Raw genomic sequence first — 17681 nt, 5'->3', positions numbered from 1 at the left:
TCTCGGTACTACACTCCTCCCTTTCAGGCAGGACGTCTTGCTCCGAACTCCTCCCCCTTCCTCCTTCCTGTCCTGCTCTTTCTGACACACTGGCAACTCCCCCCCCTCCACTCCTTTCCGACGGGGGAGCTGGTCCCGCTTTGCCACTCCCACTGGGGATTCCCTCTTCGTTCCCCTCTTTCTGACTGCTTCCCTCTCTATTGCCCCTTGGCCTGACCAGGGGGGCTCCCTTCTGGGAATCCTCTGATTCGCTAGACGGACTTTGGGACAACCTCGGCTCGTTGTCGTCCTCTTCCTCCTCGCCCTCGCTCTCTGTCTCCTCTCTCCCTAAAACCCTGACAATACCTCTTCAAAAGAAAGCAACCCTCATTAAAGTCACTAAATGTTACGTGTTATGCTAATTACTAGTTCTTTTTCCTATCCAGTACATTCCAAATATAGCAGTGTTTTCATTAAAAAGTATGTTTGGGCACCAAATGCCTACTTTTGTTGCACATATAACCAGTGATGCATATGACAGCACAAACTGAAGAAATGATCACAACCGGATGTCAGAAGCTGCAATTATCAAGCCATAATATCGTTGACTAAAGATAGAAGGTGCAGAGAGGCAATTTTGACCAGCAATCCAAATGATACAGAATTTATCTCAATTTACAGAGGGAACACTGGCTTCCAGGGCAACATTTTGCATAGAGTCATATATCTATTAGTGCACTATGAAAATCTGCCCTCCGGTGCCCTCCACTTTAGAGTCCATTAATGAAAGGTACTTGTTTTCAGTAAATGTGACCTTGTTTCTGAATGGCTTGCTCCAAGGGCATGCACAATTCTTGTTTTACTTGCTCAGTAATGTCTGCAGAAAACACAACAAATATATTGACATGGACCACTTCACAGAGTGCCCTCTGCAGAGTCAAATGTGCATGTGGCCTGGCAACTGAGGTCGTACTCTGTCATGTAATAAGACCCAGACAAAGCATCACTTGATAACCTCTGCCCTGTAACTCATGCTCAGGTGCCATGGAAAACAAGATATTTGAGTATCAAGATATTTGAGTATCATCTAGTACAGGGCAATTGTTCAGCCTAAGGGCCACATTCCCCCAGGCAAACTTCTGAGGGCTGCATGTCTTTGGGCCCACAAGCAAAAAAAAGAAAGGGAAAAAAGTGGATAGAGCAATGGATGCAATTTCTACTTTTGTACAGTAGACTAGAGAAGTACTTAATTCGTTCCGGAGGTCCGTACTTAACCTGAAACTGTTCTTAACCTGAAGCACCACTTTAGCCAATGGGGTCTCCTGCTGCTGCTGTGCCCCCAGAGCACGATTTCTGTTCTCATCCTGAAGCAAAGTTCTTAACCTGAAGCACTATTTCTGGGTTAGCGGAGTCTGTAACCTGAAGCGTATGTAACCTGAAGCGTATGTAATCTGAGGTACCACTGCATTGAAGGTTTTTGCATAGACACACACACACACACACCACAGATCTTTTTTTTTCCAGTCAAACATTTCAAGGGCACATTCAAACCAGGCAAAAGCATTTGAAGAGCGTGCAGAGAGGGCTGGTGAAAGGTGTGGCCTAGGAAAACAGGGTGCAGGCTGGGGAGAGTTCCAAGGCCTGGATAGAAGCACCTGGAAGGCTGCATTCAGCCCCCAGGCCTGAGGCTCCCAGCTTCTGATCTTCCTATTAAGTGGAATTTACATTTTTGAATTTCAGAACTTACTCTGAATCAGGGCTCCCTGCCCTCACAAACCCCAAATGGTAGCATTTCAGTGCCTCTCCATAACGAGACTTAATGAAAACAGAGGAGGGTTTCGGTGTGTGCAGAGTACTTTTCCTTCACCAAGCAAAATGATCTCTTAGTCATCTGTGATCATTAGAAATAATAGCTCTAAAGCATAAGACATCATAACTGAAAGAAAACATCCTGACACTTCTCACTGAATAAATTGTATTTTTTTTAAAAAAAAAATCAATTTCAGGTGATGTATTTATCCATTTTGGTTAATTACATGGTGACACCACCACCCCTAATGAAGTCTGAGAACCTTTTATGTGTCCAGGAATGCTTTTGCAACTTGGCTAAATTTGTTGATATCATCAGCTCACTGTAATTTCTATTTGAGTGTGTTCTGTTAAATGCACCCAACCTATAAAACCTTAGCAATAAGAAACCCTTTCCATGATGTGAAAAGGTGAATGCATTGAGAAGCAAACAACATGCCACTTACCATTTGCAACTGAGAGGGTCAATAATTTGGCCTATCTTTTCTTGTATCATCTGGAGCGCTGCTCAAGGTACTTTGCCCCTAAAGGACCCCTAGGATATGTCAGATGCCCTTATCTGTACTTCATTGTGGCTACTTAATTTATCTGGACATAAATAAAGAGAAGTAACTGTGAGGCACCAAAGGGTATGTGATCAGATTGCCCAGTGATTCAATTCCTAATCAAAGTTTCTCTTAAAGGCAAATCAGCCTTGACACTTATAAAGAGGAACTAGGTTGCCTTGCTGTTGCCTTCCCTACAAATCCAAGGCTGTCTGAACCTAAGGATTGTGTTGTTGCAAAACTCTGTGTGTGTAGCCCTGCCGCATGTGTACGCATTTAATGATTTTTTAGCCCACTGCTTACTTAAAGCCTGTGTTTCCTGCTTGGTTTAGCCACTTTAACAGCTTTTCTTAAAGCTGTTAAAGTGAGAAAAAGTACTTAAATATTGCCATGTGGCAAAAATATTGCCTCTAGAAAAATGTGAGCTTTGTTGGGAAACTGCTCAATCCCAGGTCTGATTACTCTTGTTACTTCATCACAACGAGGCTCCTGGAAGTTCCCATCAAGCTTTTATTTCAGTGATGTCAAGCTTTATTATTTCTCTTTTTTCTTTTAACAAAAGGGGGGCACCTTGTTTTACTGCTTTCCTCGTGGCTGTTGCAAAACCTATCCAGCAGTCAGCAAAACAACAGAAATCTACAGGCACAATGTTAACATGAATTCCAGCGATGTCATGCCTCTTGGAATCAATGCACTTACTGTCATGTTTGTCGGGCAGATATAGATTGGACCGGCGTTGCACCAAAAGAGGTGTTGAACCAACGGCTCCATTGAAAAATAACTACGATGCAACAATCTCAATGGACTATTAACTTGAAAGCTCAGTTTGGAGCATTTTTAAATGTGTGGTGCAGCTCCAAGGCCTTCCTTTTTTTGCCAGTGCCTCAGATGCTGAGCCAAGAAGATGCACCAGGGAATGGAAAAACTGTAAACATTACAGTTTTGACAAAGCATTTTGATTGCTCAGCCCCACCTCCCTGTCTCTAGTTGAAATGCTTAATAACAGCTCTCTGCTACTGACAGTAATTCCACCATCAAGTGTCTTACCTGTCTGCAAAGCTGGGCACACCCAACAAAGTGCTTGTTGTCATATTTTATAACAGCTGGCTGTGCAAATCACAATGCTGCCATTGTTTTTTGAGCAGGCAAATGAACAGATGTCGGGATCCTGATTGGTGTTATTATCATTGGGCAGGTGTTAATCAAAATGTAATGTTAAGGGAAGGAGAAAGATTTTGAACGCTAAGAATCAATTCACACAAAGCAATTTAGCATGGTTCCCTGCCCCCCTGCTGAAGAAAGAAGAGCAAATTCATTTCCTCTAAGTACAGTGGTACCTCTGGTTAAGAACTTAATTCCTTCTGGAGGTCCATTCTGAACCTGAAACTGTTCTTAACCTGAGGTACCACTTTAGCTAATGGGGCCTCCCACTGTCGCTGCGCTGCCGCGGCACGATTACAGTTTTCATCCTGAAGCAAAGTTCTTAACCCGAGGTACTATTTCTGGGTTAGTGGAGTCTGTAACCTGAAGCGTATGTAACCTGAAGGGGTCTGTAACCTGAGGTACCACTGTAACAGGGAATTTGGATGACATTCCACAAAGTTGCCACCTTTTCCTGGCAGGTCTCTGCCTTTATAGCAGCTCATTTTCAGGTTAAAATGTAACCTCCTTCTATCGTTGCATCTCCATGCTTGGTGGAGGGAACTTCTCCAGTTTAATTTTCTACATTCCATGCAACTGTTAAAGGCATTAGGAAACCTTCTGTTAGAATGTTGGCAATCTTAGTTTTCCTGTATGGTATCAAAATCTGTACAAAGATGATTGTACAGAATCTAAGCCTCACTGAAGGACCATGGCTGAATAGCAGAAAACATGCTTTGCATGCCAATAAGAACCAGGATCTGAAACCTTGAAGATCCACTGCCAGTCAGTATCAACCAGGGCAGAATATATATTGCTGCTTCTCCTGCAAAAGTATCCCCTTTCCTACAGGAGGAGGGAAAACACCATACTATGATGTACCAGTACCTAAAGGGACCCCTGACCATTAGGTCCAGTCGTGGCCGACTCTGGGGTTGCAGCGCTCATCTCGCTTTATTGGCCGAGGGAGCCGGCGTACAGCTTCCAGGTCATGTGGCCAGCATGACTAAGCCGCTTCTGGCGAACCAGAGCAGCACACAGAAATGCTGTTTACCTTCCCGCTGGAGCGGTACCTATTTATCTACTTGCACTTTGATGTGCTTTCGAACTGCTAGGTTGGCAGGAGCAGGGACCGAGCAATGGGAGCTCACCCCATCGTGGGGATTCGAACCGCCGACCTTCTGATCGGCAAGTCCTAGGCTCTGTGGTTTAACCCACAGCGCCACCCGCATCCCATGATGTACCTACACAAGGTGATTTCAGATGCGTAAGGTCATGTGTACATTACGTATCTCTCAGATCCTAGAAAAGGTACTAGCATGGACATTCCACAGGTGGTTTTAGGAGTACATGTTAGAAACTTCAGAACTCTGCTTTTATTCATGCTTGTCAGTTTGAGGAAGGAGATGTAAATATTATTATAGTTTGCTCTACAGTCTATTTAATCTGAATTCGATTTCTGCAGGGTACAAATGAGAATGGAAGACAATACTGTCTTTTTCCCCCTACATAGCTGGAAGGCTATCTGACAACCAAGGAAGCATGAAATAAAGGATTACATTGTAATCTAGGTTTATTGAGGTATATCCCATTTCATGTTGTTGTTCTAACGTTGACCTTTTTAGCAGTTCATACCTTTACTATTGCTGAAACCTCCCCAATCAATCAGTGAAAAGGCCAGATTTATTTCATGGATAATAATAATAATAATTACTTTTGTTCCATTACTTTCACAGAGGTGGTCCAACTCACACTTTCTGAAGAGCAGAAGGTCAGCGTTACCACAGTAACTGTTGGGCTGAGCACTGTATTGAACTGTGCTATCCATGGACCTCTGCGGCCTCCAATCATCTGGAAACGCAACGGGGTTGTGTTGAACTTTTTAGATCTGGAAGATATTAATGTAAGTATTCGCCGACAGATATAACAAATGGGGGTCTGCAACAAAGTGTTGCAGTGTGGAGTGCTTCTGTTTGTTTGGCATTCCAGTCCAGAACATTTTGGAATGACATCTGTGAGCATTTATGGCACATTTGGGATATTTGCCAGTCAGAAAGGGGTAGTTTTCTTGGCATTAACTCTTCCAAATCATTATGCTCTGGTAGGATCAAGGTATCGTTAGACAATTTGAAAATTGAACACAGTGCATTATCTCTCTTGTGGTAAAAAAAAAAATCTGCATTATTCAATGATCTATTTAAAGGTACTGAGGGGGAAAGGGAGGGAGGGAAAGGCACTATACTTCTTAATGTACTTGAAGTCAGTTAATTAAATTACTTCATTCCCCACCCTTTTAGCATGCCTCAAGCAGCAACTCAATTGCATTTCTACTTTTCACAATAAGGTTAGCAATTTAGTTAATTGGAAGTGCAACAGGAGATTAATTGTACCTTTTAACTTCAAGGAAACCCTGCCTGCTTCTGGCACAGTCAAAATAACTTACAGGCTTGGAGAATTTTCAGGCACTTGGGTGTGTGTAGAAATCCACATATTGTATTTCAATTAAGCTATTGTTCTTCTAAAAGCTAACAGAGATCCAGAAAATGATATCAAAATAAGAACCCGGATTGCAGCACAGAATCTGATATCAACAAGACCCCATAAGGTTTCAAAACAGAAACTGATAGCATATGACAACAAAGGAGTAGCTCATCCTGAATGTCCACATAAATTAAAAACAGGAGACTAAAACATCCTTGCTCTGTTTTTCTGTTTCCTTTATGTGATGTTTTGATTGACACTAAAATTAATTATTTTTTCCTGTTCATTTAATGAGAAGTTTTCATAACCAGCACAATAATTTCCCTTATCAGCCAAGACCTTAACAGTTTCATCGCACAACTTTCTTACAAAAATGTTGTCCTGGTGGCACATGTAATTAAGTCTATTTATGCCAGATTGTCAGGAAAACACTCCAGATTGCCTAGATTGAAAAAAATAATAATGTTTAATAGTAATGAATACTCCTGCTGCTTGGGATGCATTTCAAAGAAGCTAGTTCCATTTACTTACAAAAGTTAGGAACTTCAAATATGAGAATAATGATTTCTCACTATCATTTATCCTTCAATTGTCAATACCACATATGGGGTGCGGTGAGGGGAATAGATGACATGGTTCATATTGCATTAAGTGATCAATATCCTGGTAATGTCCTGCCTTGTAGAGATGTTGATTTACAACAGTTTTCACTTCCCTAAAAGGCTTCCAGTAGCTTAATTATTATACTATGCAGTATACTAGGGGCAGTGTTTGTACAACACAGAATTGTACAACACATCTACAGCCTACTACAGAGGCACATTTAAAATTGGCTGTGCTCTTTTTGTGGAGGAAGTGAAGTGCCAATAGTCATATCTTGTTGTTTTGGTTTTTTTAAAAAAAGAGTTTCTGAACAAAATGGCAGCCGTGGGCAACAAGAAAAGAGATGATTGTGCTCTATACTCGTGTGTACTGCCACAAAGAAACCACTGGTTGTGGTTACCGTCTTTTTGTGTTTTTTTTAATAAAATTTTTATTGGGTTTTTACATTTTATAAAGACAATACACACACACAAAAAGACAAAGACAAAACATGTATAATTTCATATCCTTACTTTCTTTACCCCCTTTCCCTGACTTCCCCCCACCCCCTCTTCATACATCCCAATTCCCATAATTAGTTCAGCAAGTTCTTGTCCCTCATCCTTGGCATATTGTTATTATTTTTTAAGCTTAGCTCTTTTTACTTGGCCACATTTTACTTATCCAATTCTCTTATAAATATTAAATCCTTTTTCTAAGGTCGACCTAAAGTCCTTTCCACGAATTTCTCCCTTTTTATATTAATTATAGGTCATAATAGCCAAACACAAAGATCATGAAATTTTGAAATTCTGTTCTCCCCTCCCTCCCTACCCCGGTTTCCATCCCTTCCCAAGCAAATGTCCACAAAAACAGTTCCTAGTCCGGATTCCTCACATCCGAGGCCTTCAAATCTCTGTCAGTCTCTCTCTGCCGGTTTTGTTGGTAACCCTTTTTGTTGGTCCTCAAGTCTTGAAGGAGTTCTATCCCAATCACATCAAATTTTCTTCTATCCAAAATGCTTAAAAGCAGTTGCTGCAAAAGGTCAGCTGATCTCCCATACTCAAAGAGGAAGTCCCAATCATATTTCTTTACTCTTTTATATTCCAGTATTCCAAGTACTCCAGGGGCTTCCTCCTTCCTCTTTCTCATCTTTCGCAGATTTGTAATCCAAAGATCTTCTTCTTTATTTTCTAACAATATAGGCTTCTGGTTGGTATTTTCCACCTGTACTTTCTCCACTCCTTCTTCCCTCTCCACCAGTTCCAAAAATGTCTCTTCTGGTTCAGCTGCAGATTTTTTAACAGTCAAGTCCTTTATGCATTCAGCAGAGTTGCTTGTTTTAGAATTCAAGGTCATAAGTTCTTTGTTCATAGCCATGCTCTGCTCTTGCAGGATTCCCACGAGAAAAAACATTTTTTCTATCTCTGCCAGTAATTTTCCCTCTGCAGCCATTGTAATGTCTCTAGTTCCCCCTAGGGGGGTTCCAATTGCTTAATAGTCCTTTTCCAACAATCTGTTACTTTGTTGTTTATTACTACTTTGTTTCCAACCACCTCAATTCAAATGTAGCACCTTTAGTCCAGAGAGATATTAAGTAATAAAGTTCTTAACTTTAACCGCCCGTTTGACAGGCTCACACACAGGACGCTCCCAGGTCCGGGGGGGGGGGGGTTACACAAAAACTTCTAAAGTTCCTCTCTTATTTTTTTTTTATAAATATTTATTAAAATTTTTGAATACAAATGCATAAATAATAAACAACATTACTTATATCATATCATAATTTCATCACTTCTTTGGACTCCCTCACGTCTCCCACTCCCACTTGCATCGTTAAAAAGTTTTTTCAAGCAAATTATCATCTTGTTTACAATCTTATATCCGCTCATTTAAGTATAATCTAGCAATTCTCCAAAAGGTTTATATTTTCCTTAGTCTCACTTATCATCGAATTCAAATCTAATTTAGTGGTGGACAATTATTTATGATCTAGCATCCTTCTTAACATTCAACCAAATTACAATATTTTTGTAAATAAATCTTAAATTTCTTCCAGTCTTCTTCAACCCTCTCTTCTCCCAGGTCTCGGATTCTGCCAGTCATCTCGGCCAGTTGCATATAGTCCATCAGCTGCATCTGCCATTCTTCCAGTGTGGGTAGATCTTGCGTTTTCCAGTTCTTAGCGATGAGTATCCTTGCTGCCGTTGTTGCATACATAAAAAATGTTCGGTCCTTCTTTAGCACCTTCTGACCGACAATACCCAGAAGGAAGGCCTCTGGTTTCTTAGTGAAGGTATTTCTTTAGTGAAATACCTTTTTCAACTCATTATATATCATTTCCCAGAAGGCCTTCACTTTAGGGCAAGTCCACCAGAGGTGAAAGAATGTTCCTTCACTTTCTTTACATTTCCAACATTTATTTTCAGACAAATGGTATATTTTGGCAAGTTTAACTGGGGTCATGTACCATCTATATATCATTTTCATTACATTTTCCTTCAGAGCATTACATGCAGTGAAGTTCAGCCCAGTGGTCCACAACCTTTCCCAGTCCTCAAACATAATGTTATGCCCAATGTCCTGTGCCCACTTTATCATAGCCGATTTAACCATTTCATCTTGTGTATTCCATTTTAACAGCAAGTTATACATTCTTGATAGTACCTTAGTCTTTGGTTCTAACAATTCTGTTTCCAACTTCGATTTCTCCACCTGGAACCCTAACTTTTTGTCGTTTTTAAAGACTTCTTTAATCTGAGCATAATGTAACCAGTCTCGCACTTTATCCTTCATTTTCTCCAAACTCTGCAATTTCCAATTGTCTCCATCTTTTTCTAATATTTCCCAATATTTTGGCCATTTGGCCTCCATATTGGGTCTTTTTCGGGTCTTAGCTTCCAGAGGTGAAAGCCACCTTGGAGTTTTGTTTTCCAATAAGTCTTTGTATTTTGTCCAGACATTAAATACTGCTTTCCTGACAATATGGTTCTTAAAGGCCTTTAAAGTTCCTCTCTTACTCTCCAGCACAAAAACTTCTTCTGTCAAATTCATGGAAATTATCTTTTATCTGACACCAAAAAAGAACAGTGATCTCTCCACCTTAGTTCTCCGATCCTTGCTTTAGATCGTTTGTAGGTAGGGGGGGTGCGGACTTCCCTTTAGCGCATCCCCCGGTCGTGCCGAATTCAAAGGTAAAAATTTTAAAGTCCAAATTCCATAGTACTCACGGGTTGTTTGTTTTCCAGTCCAAATTTTGGGGGAAAAGTCAGCGCTCTCCGGCCATGGCTCGCGGCTTCGCTCCACTGAAGTAGCGGTCTACTCACAGCACCACACCACTCTCCGTACCCTCTCTGTAGCCTTTAAAAAGGCTCTTCGTGGGTCGGGGAGGGTGCTTAAGGTGCCCGCCGAGTCACCAAGTCCGCAGGCTTCCGCGCCTGCAGTTTCTAAGGGTCCCCGCGTTGCCGGCGCGGCAAGACCCGTCTTCAGCAGAGCCGATTCCCTCCGGAGCTCGGAGGGAATCCGCCATTAGCCGATCGCGCTAACCAGAAGTCCGTGGTTACCGTCTTTTTGATGTTAATTCTTACACCCATGGTTGAAACTGCTGTGAATGCCCTTCTTCATATACAGATTTTAGAAACTCAGGTGGATGGATTTGTCCACGGCAAGTACACTTGAGAACTCGGAATAGCTATGCCTGTAATTTTGCCCTATGCAGCCTAGCTGGCTGATCATTATATCAATAAGATTACCCTTTGCTATTCATTGTACAGGACATCTTACCACAAATCCACATTTAGTCGTTACTCCCAAAATATAGTTTTCATCACCTATCATTCTCCCCCACTGTTCTCACAGATACTGAAAGTTATTTCCTTTCTTGAGATTTGATTTAAAGTCTTCTGCAAGGAAACAATTGCCTTTGGGGGAGGGGGGGTTACATAGGACACATCAGGGAATTTAATGCAGGGAGGCAAATGTTCTTAGAAACTAGTTTATAGCTTATCTTCCCACACCTTTGATGAAAAATCAATAGTTCCCCTTCAATGCCATGCTTCCAGGAGTTAACAAACTGCAGCATGCAATTTGTTTATTACCGTTGCTTGTGTGTACCACTACCTGTGACAGATACAGTATGGCTGGAGGTACTTGTAAGGAATACATGTTCAAAGTTAAAGCAGAAAAATCAGTGGCTCAGGGTGCCAGAATAGTGTTGGACTTGGGACAGGAGACTCAACCTGAGGGATGTAAAGGAGGCACGCCTAGCTATGAAGCTGACTGGCTTTGGGCAATTCTCTCTCTTAACCTAACCTACGGTACTTTATGGAGTTCTAATAAGGATCAAAGAGAATTGTGAATTGTGAAGGGCACTTGCAGAAGCATAGAGTGGACATCTGCTGGGCTTCCCTGACCTTTTAGGAATGTGCATCTACCCTTCACCTTCAAGATTTTCACTGTGGGGAACACCGCAGCAACTGCCATTGCTTCATAGAGTGTTAAGCAGCTTTATATGTCAAGCGTGCAAAGGGTGTTCTCTCTGCCAGATCCAAGATGCTAACAGTGGACGTTAACACTGCAGGGCTTTACTGCCTAGGCCAAGAACCTGATGTCAAATATGCAACCTTTTAAAGTTAAATGCTTAATAAATGTTAAAATAAAGCAGTAGAAAATGATTTACAATTTGTACTCTTCAGAATCCTGGGATTCCTTTGAAACTTATCTGGAATTTCTCAGTAGAATTAACAGTAATAGCAGACAAGCTTCGCTAAAAGGCACATTGCTCACTGCTACTGCGATCACCTACTGGGGTTTGTTGTAGGGCACACTCTTTGTTCCTTCAGGGCAGCAGTGAAGTTGAAGAGGCCTGGCAAGGACATTCAAATGTGCTTGGCACCCATCTTAAAGAACTTCAAAGCCCTCTGCTTCTTGCTGGCAGAAGAATCAATGTGGAAAAACTTCCCTGAAAGTTTAAAGTTTGAAAACCAAAGAATCTCAGTAGCTTCCTCAACTCCAGTTTACCCAGAATTGTACCTCACATACCAAAAGCAAAGGAACAGCCATATTGTTTCATGAAAACAGATAGGTTGTGGTTCGAGGACCCGACCCCCGCGAAGTGAAATAAATACACAGGGATACGTGATATAAGGTTAATGGGCTATAAAAGGCCACAACTTTATTGATTACAGCAATGAAAAGGTATTGGCTTAGGCATTGGATCACGAAACAAGTGGGTTTATTCACCAGAGGTTCATCACCTGTTGATGCTAATACAACTATAGGCTCACCCCTGATGTCACCGAGGGTCGTGCCATGGCCTCCCGCCAAGCAGGCTTCGGACGGAATACATGACCGCCAGATTCCTTTAACGGAATACCCCTAAAAATTGAAGGCATAGGCGATGGCCACACCTAGCACTTCGACACACCACAACACATTATTCCAATGCCTAACCTACCCACCAATACCACAGAAAGTTGTGACGATTGCTACGAGGTAGGCGAAAAAACCAAAAAGCCTAATGCCAAATGGAAAAACTCCTACCAGGCCCCCCGGGCAACCGGGGCGACCAACCTAAGGTCCATAGCAAGGCCAATGACCTAAGCCCTAACTCAAAGGGAGTGGAGGGTGGGTGACTTGCATAGGACGAGGAGAAATGAGGCCGGGGAGAGAGGCTGGCACTGCAGCATAAAGGCTGCTGGACACGCCCCCCCCATGGCACCTGGTTGGATGGCCACCTGGGGGGGCGTGAGCGCCAGCCAGGTGAGCTGGAGGCAGGGGGCAACACCCCCTGCAGGAGCGGAGTTCGGGCTCCCGCCCACAACCACTCCCCTCTCTTTCAGGGAGGAGAGTCTATAGGCTCAAAACAACAGACTGGATATGGTGCAGAGACCTCACGATGCAGGCTAGATACAGTGTGGGGATGTCACCTTGAACCCAAAGGAGTCAGGAATAAAAAAATCTGCTGAGTGATGGCTAGGCCACCCCACGCATGATTTAGCTTTATAGCTCATTCATTCAGAGGGAGTGCAAACCCTCCCAGAATAGATATCTCCCTGAGAAGTTCCATGCCTCTTATGTTTTTCCTAGAAACTATTTGGAAGTTTCACCTGAGGGGGAGAAATCTACATATTTGCTTTCCTTAAATTACAGAATTGATCAGCACAGAGTAAGACCAAGAGCAAACAATGCTAATGAAACGTACATTCCCAGCTTGTCTCTGGAAATGAATTATTAAGAGGGCCAAAGAAAATGATTTAGGTGTCCATAACTAATTTAGATGTTTATTGGTTATATTTACATTAACCACTCATGAGTCTATTGTAAGAATTAAGATTAGGGACAATTTGATTAGTATGGAGAAAGTAATTTTCAAAGTGATAGACACTGGAGATTTTGCAAGAGACAGATCTCATTAGATGCTAGGGTGGTTTGTGTTTTACAATCATGTGGGCATCATTACAATAATGTTTCTGATATTGTGAAGAATAAGCTATATTTTCAGAACAAAACTAGTAAAAGCTATCATTTATAAGTCCTTCTCCATTAAATAAAACAGGTGCTCTGTTGAGTGCAATTAATACCACCACCACCAACAACAACAATAATAAATATGAGCCAGAGTTCTAGCACTGAAGGAAATCATATGAGGCTGTGCTTAACTCTTTTGTCAGCTGTATTTTGGGGGATGTCCAGTGTTATAGCCAGTGGTTGTAATGTTAGGGGCCAGAAGCAGCTTCTGGGGGGGAATCATCCTGTCCTTTTATTGCCCATCAAAAGTCAAAATAAAGGTTTTGGGGGTGGCAGCATTTGTGACGAAAAGCAGAGCATAGTTTGGGTAATTGAGATATTGACCTGACAACCTATCACTCCATATCCAGCAAGGTAAGCTGACAAAGAGACTGCATTACAGTACCTGTTGGATCTTTTCCATCTCTCTGATTTCCCTGTTAAATAAGTCCCTATTTAGGCAAAGAATTGCTTTGGATTCCATATCTGCATGGAAAAGACATGCTGGGCTCCTCAGGTGGAACTACTGATACCTTAAAGTGCTTCGATCTGTTCTTTATACATGTCCTATATAGAGTATTCTCCTGCAAGACCAACCTTTTCACGAATGAAGCCAACCCCTTAAGGGAACTGGGATGGAGGAAGGAGAATCTCCCATTCTCTTTGGTGCTTCCATTTCACCCATCAATACCTCTTCTTTTAAGATTAGCATCCAGGGTAAATGACTCTGACTCCTGATGGATAATCTGTTTCTATTACTGTTCACACCCAGCATACAGCTTATTAGCAATTATCTTCGACCTATTATCAAAAGTTGGAACAGCTAGTATTTTCATTGTTCATAATTAAATTGTGATACTCACCTGAAAAGCAAGGTTTCTCACTCACTCTCTTTCCCAATTTGAAAGGTTGGCAAAAGTTCTGTCTTAAGTATAATTGTCTGTAAATTGAGTTCATGAAATGAGATTGGGAGGGAGGGTTCAATGGGGTTTTTTGTGATATTTTAACCTTTGTGGTAGTGTTCTTTAAAATATTATTCCTTCTGCATCATTTTCCTTCTCCCCGCTTTAAGAAAAAAAGAACAGTTTTCTGAGTGTATAATCTGTACGATTGTCTGTGACAATACGAGAAAATGATCACACCTTATCTGTGACACAGATCTTGCCACCCAACAAAACTGATTACCTTGTTCTTCTTCGTTTGTGTGAGATACTTCATATCACATTAATTTTGACGGGTTAAAAAGCTAAGCCGATATCATTAAACAGAGATTGACATCCACCTTTTGACAGCTGTTGGTAATTACTGGCAATAGAAGCACTTGATCATCAAACTAATATGACAAGGCCTCACATGTCACCCTTTAAGCAGGTATTTATAAAGTGCTGGTGCTGATGTAAGGAAGAGGCCAAAGGAAAATGAGCCAGTGGGTACATGCCCCACAAACAGCTACCACCACATCCATAGCAGGACCTGCCAGCACTATCATGAAGCACAACAAACCCTCTGAGAAGGGGTTCCTGCAACTGCAGTCCACTTCCAGCAGAGGCAGAAAAACCTACTGTGTAAGAGTAACTCGTGCAGTCGGTTCCACATCATTATGTAGGGTTTCCATGATTCCAGAGCTGTGTGTCATTAACAATTGTGCAATGGGGAGAGGTTTCACCTGCCAAATTTCTGCAAGTTCAGCTCTGCAAAAATAAATAATGAAATGAAATGTAAAAGAAAGAAAGAAAGGGTGGTGAATGAATAGAAAATAGTTCTGATAAGAAACTAAAACATTGGAGCTGGTCTAGAAAGGAGTTACAGAAAAGGAACCTGACAGTTAGCCAGACATTTTTTGTTTTTTAAATTGTCTGTGCACCGTTGTGGCTTTTAAAGGATTATTGAATATAAAAGCAAGCTGAGATCAATCCAGAATGCTGGTTTTTAAACTAACAAAGCTTGAAAGTGTACTGGGATCATTTAAGCAATATTCTTTTCCAAGGGTATTTGTAAAATGTAAAAGAAACCCACTAGAGGATACAGACTTTTATTTCAAAGTGGGGAAAGTGAGGCAGACCAAGAAGGAAGCAGTTTGCTGCTATGTGTATATGTCACTGAAAAGAATATAGGAGCGTGAGCTTATGGAAAGGAAACATTCGGTTAAAGCCACGAACAATTTCACAATGCCACGCCTGCTTTTTAGCAGGGATGAATTTGCCACACATGCCTTCTTGGGAGATGAGGAAAATTGGTCTCTTCCTTGGGAATTACCTGGGCAGGAGGAGAGCGATCAGGCTGCTATTTAAGCCTGCTGTCCAGCCCTTAACCTTCTATTTTGCAGCATCCACTCTTTCTAGTTTTTTTGCTAGGCCTGAGTAATAATTTTTAGGGGAGCGCATGATTGACCCTTGGAATTCCTTCTTCACCCACTATAGGATCCTTTGATTTGCTCTTGATATATGTACTTACTTGGTCTGCTTTGGTCTGCAGGACGGTAAGGGAATTTAAGAATTTAATAGACAGGCAGTCCGAGGCATTATGGGGGCTGGCAGCAGTCTTGATTCACCTTCTGCAGCCTTTGGCTTGGGTGGAGATCCCTGAGCTGCCTTGTAGACCTGGTATGGACACCTTGGTGAACACTGGACAGTGGGGCCATTTTGAATATCTTACTTCAGAAGTCAATAACAAGTGTGATACAATTTATTAGCAATAAGGCAAGGATTCTGAGTGATTCCTTCACTGCCCTTTGGTTAACGAATTTGTGTCCATTTGATAAGGGTGTGAGGGAGGGTCTACCATCCTTTTAAAAGTGTTTTAATAATGTCTGGAGAAATGTCAGTCTTTGGAATTTTGGAGGAGAACCACAGCTGTCTAAAAGATAAGAGGGTTTTCTTCCAAAAATCCTCTGTAGGGCTTCACACATTTCTTCAGTGGGCACCTAATTTTCTGGGGTCTCCTGGATATGAGCCTTTCTCTTTTGGTACCACACTGGAAGTTCCCAGTAATACTTACATATCAAAGAGAGGATATTTATTTTGCAGGCATAATTTATTATAAGCACTGCAAATATATAGCCTGCATTAATTGCAAAGAATCAAAAATAGAGTTTAAGCATCATAAATTATGTCCTTAGGCAAAAGCTTCTCTTTGGTATATGGGAATGAAATAATAAAATAGGACTTTACAACTTTGAAAAATGTATTTGCTCATACTATGCATCAGAGTAAAATAGATCATCCATAAAAATACAATTTTAGAGCACCAACCAAGTGTTCATAACATTAATCAGAGATGTCTATTAGGAAGCAACACATGAATGACAGAGGATTTTTATTGCTTTGTTTTTCTTCAGCTCTTTTATAAATCATCTCATAAAAGTAGCCATCTAGTTTTTATTGATTTAAATTCAATCTAGACTATAATATTTCAAGCATAACAATGCCTGATAACACTAGTACTTCCATCAAAGTCTGCTTTCGGAACTGGTGCAGCTCAGAAGCTTGCTCTCATATCCTCTTGAACTTTGGTTCGAATATGAGGTACCGCATGTGTGAGAACAGTTAACAACTCACAATCTTCACACAGTGTTTGCTTTTTAAAACCTAGAACTAACTGAGTGCCCTTGTGGCTTGGGCCATGGAAACACACCACTCATGTTTGAAAATGCAGACTACATACTTAGCGGCAGTGGTACACAAAGGAGCAGGACAGCCACCTTCTGACATTGATTCTATTGCCTCTTGCCAGACATGGATGGTGCAGGGCAAGGCAGTGTGGGGTCAAGGGAGCTACATGTTACAAATCCAGAGCTTCCTCAAGCTCACTGTCATCTCACCCTGCCCCATCCCAGTAAACACAGCACTGCCTTCCTCGTCCTCATTCGCCACTGCTGGACCTGCATATTGATTGCTTTCCTATTTAGCACTTTCCTACTTGGCCCTCCAGATATTTTTGGACTCCATCTTCCATCAGCCCCAGCTAGCATGCCCAATGGTAAGGGATGATGGGGTGTGTGGCCTAACAGCATGTGGAGGGCTGCAGGTTCCCCACGTGTTATGTCTCAGTTCTCAGAGTTCTGAAGTCTTTTATTGGGTCTGAAGAGTTAAACTCTTTGCCCTCGCATTCATGATTATTTTCTGCCTGATGTTTTATTAGCCTTATTGCATAATTGGAGGTATATAAGGCACTAAGGCTCTGCACGTAAAGGGTTTTATTTAGCATGTGTCATACATTAAGCTAATTAAGGGAGGGGAAATCATTCTTTAACTTAATTAAGTATGGTTTTTAAATGTGTACTTTTGGGTTTTGTATAAAAGTATCAGCACTTCAGCAAAATCCTGCATGCTAATGAAAGCAGAAGAAAAGCTGCAGCCTGTGTTTATTCCTCGATATATAGGCTTATGAAGCATCATTTGCAGTAAACTGATAAGCAGAACGCAAGGCCAACAGAGCCACATTTTGAAACCTAGCAAATATTTCAGCTTTTCTAACATAATTATAATTCTAAATTACACCATAAGAACTAGAAGTACAGAGCAGAGTTCTTCTCCTTTTTTCAAGCAAAAAATAAAGCACATTTTAGCCAATTAAAAATCAAAAGGATTTTTTAAAAAAGGAAATGCCCTTTCTTCTTCTTAACTCGTAACTAGGTTT

At 41.4% G+C, this 17681-nt stretch overlaps 1 protein-coding gene across 3 annotated transcripts in view; it reads left to right on the top strand.

Moving 5' to 3' along the window:
• FSTL4 (follistatin like 4) overlaps window positions 1–17681 on the top strand; it is a 360182-nt gene that overhangs the window by 304636 nt on the left and 37865 nt on the right. For 2 of the 3 annotated variants that reach the window (XM_081850326.1, XM_081850325.1), the window contains exon 7: window positions 5210–5376. The exons of the other annotated variant lie outside the window; for it this stretch is intronic. In XM_081850326.1, the coding sequence (XP_081706452.1) occupies window positions 5210–5376 (167 nt within the window). The remainder of the gene's footprint in view (window positions 1–5209; window positions 5377–17681) is intronic. 3 annotated transcript variants of the gene reach the window in all.

The sequence above is a fragment of the Podarcis erhardii genome (assembly GCF_964252035.2).
Source record: "Podarcis erhardii genome assembly, chromosome: 2".
Taxonomy (NCBI): Eukaryota; Metazoa; Chordata; class Lepidosauria; order Squamata; family Lacertidae; genus Podarcis; species Podarcis erhardii.
Note: the sequence above shows the minus strand (reverse complement) of the source record. Positions and strands in the feature narration are given on the sequence as shown.